General features: G+C 44.3%; 2 protein-coding genes across 7 annotated transcripts in view; one reads left to right on the top strand and one right to left on the bottom strand.

Moving 5' to 3' along the window:
* Positions 1-75: 75 nt before the first annotated feature.
* On the bottom strand, positions 76-4,876 carry nopchap1 (NOP protein chaperone 1). Its single transcript, XM_026148354.1, has 4 exons — positions 4,690-4,876; positions 3,468-3,542; positions 3,219-3,352; positions 76-1,051 (listed from the first exon to the last, which is right to left on the bottom strand). The coding sequence occupies exons 1-4, from the start codon at positions 4,748-4,750 to the stop codon at positions 878-880; spliced, it is 444 nt and encodes a 147-aa protein (XP_026004139.1). The 5' UTR covers positions 4,751-4,876; the 3' UTR covers positions 76-877.
* Positions 4,140-9,660, top strand: part of slc41a2b (solute carrier family 41 member 2b) — a 39,348-nt gene continuing 33,827 nt past the window's right edge. Inside the window, exons 1-4 of one of the 6 annotated variants that reach the window (XM_026148351.1) lie at positions 6,033-6,704; positions 6,816-6,848; positions 6,998-7,636; positions 8,591-8,698. In XM_026148351.1, coding sequence (XP_026004136.1) covers positions 7,097-7,636; positions 8,591-8,698 — 648 coding nt within the window. In that variant the 5' untranslated portion in view covers positions 6,033-6,704; positions 6,816-6,848; positions 6,998-7,096. The other 5 variants (XM_026148349.1, XM_026148353.1, XM_026148350.1 and 2 more) reach the window with 5 other exon arrangements.

Raw genomic sequence — 9,660 nt, 5'->3', positions numbered from 1 at the left:
CACTCACAGGGTGAAACACGCATTCGGGGGCACTTTTTAGGCATTTTGTGTTTTCAGCTTTTACAAAAATTACCATTCAATGTCATCATTAAACTTTATTCAGTTGGTTCAAAATCACATTCACAGCCTTGTTTCAAAAAAGGAGAATCTGTGGAAAATTTAAATATAATTCTTAACAGAAGTGAAAACAACAAATATACACAGAGGCTCGGATTCTAAAAGCTGAGAGCGCTTTATGCTGTGCACTTTAAGCATTGTTTGTCACACTGGGTACATGATGAGGGTACAGTATATTGCTCAGGCGAGTGCTGTCAGTGAGCCTGCTGTATCCACAAACACAAAGAAGAAACAGGCGCCTCATGTGGTGGAAAACGGTCCAATGATGGATGCTGCATCCACGGAGACAAAGACAATATGCTGCACAGTTCAAGTGCCAGCATCTGCAATGGGATCCAGGATCATTCATCCATGTGGGGTGGGTCACTCACTCAATGCTGGTTGTGGAGCAGGCTTTGTTTCATTACCATCTGTACTCACAATTCACTTCCTGCTTCAGCAGAGAGCTGAAGTGAACGGTTTGAAGCCCAAACTGATGCAAGGATGTGTTCACGTTCATGAAGCAGAGGACGAGGAGACAACACAGCATGCAGACATCGTGGTCACAGGGCAGACTCCCAGCATTTGTTCTGGCTCTATGGGCAGTTTGTGTGCACATTTCAGTGTTCACTGTACTCCCACAGGCAGCAGCTGTTCTGTCCGCTGTCTGTGTGTGAAGAAGGTTCGAAAGAAACAAGAAACTCTGACATGACATCTGAGGATCTCGTTGGCAAAACGTTTCCCATGGAAAAGAAACTAAAGGTCCCTCTGTCTGACTCGTCTACTCCCCCTGCTGGTCCAGAACCAGGATGTTGACTTTCTTTTTCTTGCCTTTGTCTCCGGGCAGTTTAAAGTTCTGCTCTGTGACCTCGCCGTCATCGTCGCTGCAGTCCGACTCCTCAGAGTCCGACGTCTCGCTGTCACCTGACTCATTGAGCTCCACGAGTGCTACATCCTGAGGACACGGGGACAAAATTACACGACTGGTGAAAGACGCACTTAAAGCAGCTAAATGGAGAGAAACTGATTAAATGAGCAGTAGATTGAGACTTATCCACCACCAGAAGAACAAATAAAATTTGTCATTTGCAAAAGTGTTCAGAGCCTTAACTCAGTGCTGCGTGGAAGCGTCTGCAGCAGCAGTTACAACTCATGGCTACCTGGATTTTGGCAGCTTGTGTGCCACGTTCACATCTTTGCAGCGCTGTTGGGGACAGTTAGCTGTTCTGAAACGATCTCTGCCCCGGGTGTTGAGAAGAGCACACACAGAATGATGATGCCACCATCATGCTTGTCTTTATGGACGTTAATAGAAAGTAATAAATAGTACAGACAGTTTGGGCCTTTTTTGTTGTCAAAATAAGAGACCGACTCTCCTCGTGTGCTCCGAATTCTTTAAACGGAGCTCTTAATAGAGTCGATTTCAGTTTTTCACTTTTGTTTTGGAAACGCAGGAAAGAATTAAGAACAGGACAAAAACAGTAAATTAATGCTAACTGAACTGCACTTAAGTTGTAATGTTGAATAAAAGTATGATGGTTCAAAGATTAAAGTCGTGTGTAGGGCTGGGCGATAGGGCCTAAAATTCTATCATGATATAATTTGAAGCACGTGCAGTAACGATATATATCGCGATATATTCTTTTCTTCTGTATAACCTATTTTCCACACTATAAGGACTTAAAATCCTTTAATTTTCTCAAAAATCGAGAGTGTTCCTTATGTATGAATTCTGGTTGTGCTTACTGACCTCGAACCGATTTGGACAGAAATCTGTTAAAAATGTTTTAGTACAACTTTGGTAAGCCGCACAGCTTGATGGATTGTCAGAGCATTACGGCTGCCGTAGTGAGGAGCTTCGCGGAGTAATCTGGGTCCAAAACTCCGTCAACTTCAGGTCCCAAAGTCAAACGAATACTGAGAGTTAAAAACGGTCCAAATTCTTTCATCTTTAATTAAATCATCTGGTGTAACAATTAAGTTTAACATCCAGGCATCCATGAAAACAGAATTTATTAAATTTAACGGAGTTAGAAGTTAGCAGGAAGTTAGCTCGCTAGTTTCCACCTAAACATTTCATACCATGTTCTGACTGAGAGATTTTTGAAACCAATTCAAACGTACAGCTCTGCTACCACTTCCAACATAAATGAAGACAGAAAACTAAACAGCAGTGGCGTTTGCAGGGTTACTGAAGTTGGGCTAGCTGGTATATAATGATGTGCTACGTGATTGCTAGCGACACAGCTATGTTAGCATAACATTAGCACAGTGAAGCTGGAGGATGAACGCTAACTTTTTTTCCACTCGATAAAAGTTAACGTGAGGGATTCTGGTGGTCAGGGACAAATGCAATCGCATAGCAGGATGCTGTACACGGGCCAAACTTCAGTCAAGAGAACAACTGAGATCATTCATCCACAATACGAGGTTAGTTATTAATATACTGCAACAACATGGGAACAGAGTAGCTGCGAGAGAATTCAACATTAATGAATCAATGTTACGGAAGTGGAGGAAGCGCAGTTTTCAGCTTTCCCCATATTCCAGAAGTGCTTCATCTCTTTGCTGTGACTGTCGCCCGCCACAATTTGCAGATGATAATGGTTGTAGCCGCTGCGATGCTTTCGACCAAAACAGGCGCAGCTTGATGACATCATCAACATGCGTTATCACGATAGAGCGGTGTAGTCAAAATCTCTATCGTTGGCCAAATTTATATCGTTTATATCGCCCACCCCTAGTCGTGTGCTGCTGTTGGAAAAACAAGGCTCAGTACTGTAACACTTCCCCCACATGCTGCATGTCTAATTGTGTTGACATGGTGACGACTGAGCTCTACAGAGTTCCAGTTTAAACAAAGGTAAGAAAAAAATATGCATGCATGTAACCGAGTTATTTGAGTTACTCGATGCATTGCTGCAGTCCTAGCAGTCACACACAGCAGACCTCTTTGGAATAACGCAGCCCTTGTATGAAAGGAGCTGCCAGATTTACCCAGAGACCAGCTGCCCTAACCTCCAACACTTCTCTACTGCAGAGTCCTTTATGTTCCATGTCACAGTTCAGTACGTCACCAGATGGTGGCAGTGCAGCTGGTTCAGCGGCAGGCCGATACTCACCATCTCTATGACCCTCTCTGCCTCGTCCACACTCTCTATGTCAAAGCGTCCAGCAGGAGCCTCCTCCATCTGTCTTTTCAGCTTCTCGTTGGCCTCCGCCATCTGAGGGAGGAAGCTCTGCAGCCGGTCCAGAACTGATTCACAGGGAAAGACCCGCACACACACACATCACTAAACATCACTCTTATGCTTTTTGGTAGATCAACCATCGACCAACTTGTCACTAAAAAGAATGCTTGACATTCTCACCGCTGCTTCTGGGGACTCTCTCTGTCTGCAGTGATCTTCCAGCTTTTGGATTGAGGAGAAGCTTCTCACTGAGACCTAGCAGCACAACACACAGATCAGTTACTCCTCATGACCAAACTTATGCTCCTATACTGCGGGAAAAGAAAGACACGTTTCTCATGAGTGGGTTAATGTGTAGAAATCCTTTCAATCTTTTAAATACAGCAGTTGTGGAAACACGTCCCTGATAGAGGTCCCTAAGAAAGTTAGTGAAATGACCATTCTGTGTAGCTAAGATTTGGGTTTACTCTAGTCAGCACAATGATTAATCTAAATCTGGAAAGCTGCAGAGAAAGTTGCCAAACTGAGAAATAATCAGGCATCAATCAGTCTATCTGGATGGACCACAAAGTTGGGTCACAGCAGCAGCAGGGAGGATACTCCAAATGTCCTTCTCCCACCCAGTGCTTTCCCAGTCCTCCCAGGGGAGAGTTGGATGACATACCAAACTCTAATTTATAATGTGAGTCCAAATATAGACAAAAAATAAATAAAAACAACAGAAAAGGAAAATGCAGACTTTGACATGGTGTGTGAAGATTGGTTTCTCTAATGTCTCTAACGGCACTTTTACTCTAACTGACAGACATCAACAGAAACCTCCAACAAAACATCGCAGAAACATTATAACCTGATTTACTTTTACCCAGTGTGGAGTCTTTCTCTGCGTTTGTGGCTGACATGTTTCTCTACATTCAAAAACTACCATCACAATTAGAGACTGTCCGTTTATTTATAAGTAAAAATGTTTTTCCCCACGCTGTAAACACGTGATCCGTGGAATTTGTTTTAACTTCCATTAGTCTAAGATGGGTTTATTTGTTATAAAGGTCGACTACGTTTCAATTAAGGACTCAACATGACCTGCAGAGTCACAGCACTGAACTGTGGCACTAAACTTACCGAGTAGGAGGAAATCGGGCCTCAGCGCTCTGAAGTCTTTAGGTAATAACTTTGTTTATATGACGCTGGCAATGATTTAACTAAACGTGTAGTTTTCATTACTCCATGTAGCTGCTTACATATATTCAAATAGTCTGACAGACAGTTAGTATTTTACAACAAAATACTGACACAGAAGCTGGCTTTCCTGTACGAATGTGCAGTTTAGGCTCTGTACTTCTTCCCAGTCCAACTCTCCTGACATTTTGACAAAACAGAAAGAAATAAAAAGCATCCAAACCTGCTCCGTTACCACACGACAGCAACGCCTGCGAGCTCGTTGTCTTTACGTTTAATTCCATGTTAGATTTAGAGAGGACACGATAATGTTTTCCTCCACATGTGGGTTTTTTTGGTCGAAATCCACATCCGTGTGAAAGGTAGGGACAAAGCTTGTTTTAGGAATTATACAGCGCCCCCTGGTGTTTGGGATGAACTCTAGCGTTTACGCACACATTCCAAGCTCCTTACTGCACTGTCAGGTTTTATACAAATATTTTGGCTGGCTTTTCATACCTGGCTTTATTCCAGTGGGATTCAAATTACCCCATTTACCTGAAATATGATAATGTTTGGAGTGTTTTTGAAAGAAAAGAAAGCTAATTATGGTGTTACTGTGTTATTAATCTTGTGCAAGCAATTTCTACATAAATGTCGTTTTTTTAAGACCAAACCAACACTGGCTCACTGGAAAAACGACTTAAACCTGTTGGTTAAATCTTTGACTTTAGTTAAAAAGAAAAAGGCTGCTTTTTTGTTTCCTTTGTGGAAGATTTTGATTTAGTGAGTTAATAATCTGTTAAATTATGTGACCCCATCTTTATATTTTCTTTTTCCTATGTATGAAAGTTGCTAATATGTAAGGAATGTTTATTCTCTGAACGTGTAATATATGGTGCATTTTGTTTGTATGTTAATTTTACTAATAAAAAACAAAACAAAACAAAAACCCAACTACACACTGTTAGGTGTAAAGATTACGCACATCCTCCAGATGTGGACCGAGACTGTCAGGTTTAAACTCCCCAGCTGATAGACTCGGCTTACCTGCAATTAATACTACCAAAACTACCACTATGTAATGTGGGTAATACAATAAAAAATTATATCTGAAAGTTTTGTTCTAATCCGCTGAAGCCAGCTGATGTTTTATTCTATAGCAGTAATGTTAATGCAGTCATAATGCAGTCGAAGATTAAAAGTGCATTACTTAATATAGATGTGAGGAAAACCATCCCATTTGTCGGACATACTATGTCTTTGGATCTGTAATCAGGTCAACCCGGATTTATAACTTCTGGTAAGCAGGCGTTGTTTTCAAACGGAGTCGCTCGTCGTGTCGCGTAGACGATCTTGGTTGGCCAGTTTCGCTCTGACGCGGCTCTCTGGCTGGCTAGCTGTCAGAGGAAAGGACTGGCATCTCCTCTGGGTGGAATTTCTTCACAGTGAAAACGTATGTCAAGGATAAAAACAACGGTAATAATAATCCTTAGCACTGAAGAGTTATATATATCCTATCTACTTGTAACACTGGCTAACTGTGGCCACCGTATTCTCCCGGTTTACGTTTAACGCTGGGTAAGTAGGCAGCCGACGTGCCTTCTACTGTTTTGATTCCTCCACAGCTAGCTAGCAGCATTTCCGTGTTATGTGGCGACCATAAACATATACACAACCAGCCTGTTTGTGTCAAGTTCCTGTTTGGCTAAATGATCCATGAATGGCAGCTGTGGTGTGAGACGGCGCTGAATAGGATGGTGGTAATAAATGGGCCTGAACAGTGGCAATTAAAAAAGTATGAAAACTGTCGTCTCGAGAACATTTTACCAACGAAACGCAGATAAACTGGAGACACCGGAACAGCAGCAAATTATGGAAGAACTTTGTGAACATCCTCGGTTGGTACATTTAAAGAAGCAGCTCGGTGGACCTCGGATTTAAAGACTTGATGCTCAATCATTCAGGGAAGCAAATCTCCAAAAGTTGGTTCTGTTCATCTGGACGCAGCGTTTTGTGGGAGAAAGGTTTCGTCACTTGGATGCTAGCTCGGGTTTAGTTTGTCAGCCCACAGCAGCGACACTAGCAGCTAACTTCTACTCTCTATATTCATCGTCATCATCGTTTCAAACGAGACGTGAATGACAGGAACAGGCTGAATTGTATTTCCGGTGCTCTTTGGGATGCTTCTCAGCTGTTCCTGTTCATTTCTTTAATTTTCTAACTGGTAGCAGTCCTTTAACAGAAAGCGTTGTTGAGGTGAGCAGTGATGCTGGCACTGATATATCTGTGATGGTGATCCAGTCTTGGGATTTCTTCCCGTCGTTGCTTGATGATGTATTAAAAATAAAGTGTTGTATGTTACAGCAGCTTCAGCACAATCCTTCCCTGCAGTAATGACAGGTACGCTCTAACGTCACCTCTTGTTTCTCTGCATTTCCACTTTAAGAACCGTTTGTTCCTCTTTATCACTTACTGTTGTTTTGTCTTATACATATCAGCAGCTGGCAGATATTCCTCTTCTCATTTCATTTCGTGTGTGTTTTCTTTAGGCTGATGAATCCCTGAAGCTCGCTTCGACCGCTCGCTGCCTGGACACCGCCCTCAGACCGGATGACAGGAGATGAGACACTGGAGCCCTGGACCACATCATGAGCATTCAAAGCCTACAAGGAGCTATAGGGGAGTCTCTTGGCTCTAGTCTCACAGTGCGCATGAGTGGAGCAGGTGGCGGGTGGAACAGCCTCTCCCTGAAACCTGTTTCCCCGGGGTGGATCGCCTCCATTTTCCACACCATGGTCCCCACCGGTTACACCAAACTTCAGGAGGAGCGGTTGGCCATGGTGGACCTTGGAGCTAAATCTGAGGCCAACTCACTCCAGAACGGGTACAGACAGGAGACGTCTCATATAGAAGGTAGACGGGTTCTGGACCGGGCCTCTCGGGCCTCTTTGACTTTAGCAGACTGTGGCGATGGAGACTGCTCGGAGACGGAGCCTATGCTCACTGAGAGGAGGCTCTCAGGTGAAGAGGCAGATGGGGAGGAGGAAGAGGAGGAGGAAGGGCTGGGATCGAACACGCAGAATATGCCAAAGGAGTCAGTGCTGGCTATGGCATTTCAGATTTTGGTGCCTTTCCTTCTAGCCGGATTTGGAACCGTATCAGCTGGAATGGTGCTGGATGTTGTGCAGGTAAATTGAGCAACCAGCATTATTAAACCAGTCAAAGCAGGCTGGGATTAAAGGCTCATTCAAGCTCCTTACAAATATGGGTTTTGTTCAGTTTTGCTCTCTGTGAATGTGGAACATAGTAGCACAACTGCAGTGAAGTTACCAAGGCTGGGAAGTGTTGTGCTGTAAAGCTACATTTGAAAGTAGTAGTCACCCAACCCCACCAGGCTGCAGTAAAAGGACAGTGTTGGCTGAGGTGGAAAAATAACTAAACACATCAGTCACTGACTAATAATGATCACATTATCCAAACCTTCCTTGGGTTATATGCTGGCAACCAAGCTTGATATGACTGTAATCTCACCAGGCCGCTCTGTAACGGCACTCTGTCATATCACATGTTCAAGGTGCACGTCTGTGAGCAGGGTGTTTTACATAGAAGTCCCAGGTTGGAGACGGGGACCTCTGTTCTACTTCTACAATTTCTAAACCGTAGTTTTAATTTCAGTGTTTCTCTGTGAATGGGTTGAAGATTTTAACGTAGAAACGCAGCGCCCACTCGAGCGTGGTCCTGCCTGCAACCCTTTCCGTTTCTGCACATTTACATTTTTTGGGTGAAACCATCTGTCAGACGGTGGAAGCGTGAGCCAACGAGCTGGAAGAGTGCTGCTCGCGTCCCAAATGTGTCCTTCATGCAAACGTGAAAGCTTTGCTGTGGGCAGTCAGTAAGGTGTGAGGAGAAGAGTTTCTTGCTTTGCTCAGCTGACATTACGGCAGTCGTGTTATCCCTGTTGGCAACATCTGACAGAATTACGAAGCTTTAAAAGAAAAGTCTGTGAATGCTGCTGGATTTACTTCACTGCTTCACAGCTAAATGATGCAAATCCCCAGTTTGCCTTATCCTGAAAACACAACATGTAAGTGTGAAGTTCAGTGATAGCCAGAAAAAGCAAAGTGACTTTCTGGTGTCTGCAGCACTGGGAGGCGTTCCAGTACATCACAGAGATCTTCATCCTGGTACCCGCTCTGCTCGGCCTCAAGGGAAACCTGGAGATGACTTTGGCCTCGAGGCTGTCCACAGCGGTGAGACACACACACGCACGCACGCACGCACGCACGCACGCACGCACGCACGCACGCACGCACGCACGCACGCACGCACGCTCTGTAGCCCATTCCACTCTAAGACCCCAACACAATAGCATCTTTATGTGTAGTAATAGTAAACAACACCCTAAACTGAAGAACTGTCATTCTTTCTTGTAATGCACTTGTGGTTGTGGAAGCTGTGTCACTGTTATTCCGTCTTCACATTCGATGTTGTTGTAATCAGACGTCAGGCTGCTTTGTCCTGCGAGCTTGTTGTTTCACTCTCAGAAGGACGGAGTGGTTTCCCGTCAGCCTCGTGCTCGTAGCTGCTGTTCGAGGATCACTGATAGTGCAGTGATGTCACTGTGTACGTAGTTGCATCATTTTTGTTTTTGTGGTCATGACTCACCTCCACAGAGCCTCTAACTGTGATTAGGTGTTCATCATCCAGCCCAGTCTGGAATTATAGCTCCAGTGCCGTCGACGCTGTGCGGTGAACACCACAGGCTTATGTGCCCAGCTGTTACAATGACTTTGGGCGTTTCCACGTAAGAATTACTTAAAGTGTTTGAGAAATAGTTGGAGTCAGGAGGAATTTGCTGACGGGGAGTTGGGAGAGGCTGTTGCAGCCAGGATCAAATGGTCAGACGGTGAATTGTTGCTCTGCTAAAGAGGGTGAGCATGTGTTTGCACCCTGTCCCATCAAACAGGCTCTCCTTCTGTCCATAACCTTACTCGTTGCAGTCCTGTTTGTCCAAGTAGAAGAGGTGACTGAGCAGAATTCTCTCTTTGTTGGTTTTCGGCTCTTCCTGCTCCCCACGCACAAGCTCCACATTCACAGCGCTGTGTCAACATAGAGAGTGGAGCGTAGCATGAGCCAAGTTTCCTCAGCGGTGTCCCAAAAACAGTTTGTCTTCATGTTACTGTTGCTCTGCTCAGCTGCTCTGCCCTGCAGT

Source organism: Astatotilapia calliptera, chromosome 17, assembly GCF_900246225.1.
Source record: "Astatotilapia calliptera chromosome 17, fAstCal1.2, whole genome shotgun sequence".
Taxonomy (NCBI): Eukaryota; Metazoa; Chordata; class Actinopteri; order Cichliformes; family Cichlidae; genus Astatotilapia; species Astatotilapia calliptera.
The sequence above is the reverse complement of the archived record's forward strand: the minus strand, read 5'-3'. Positions and strand labels throughout refer to the sequence as shown.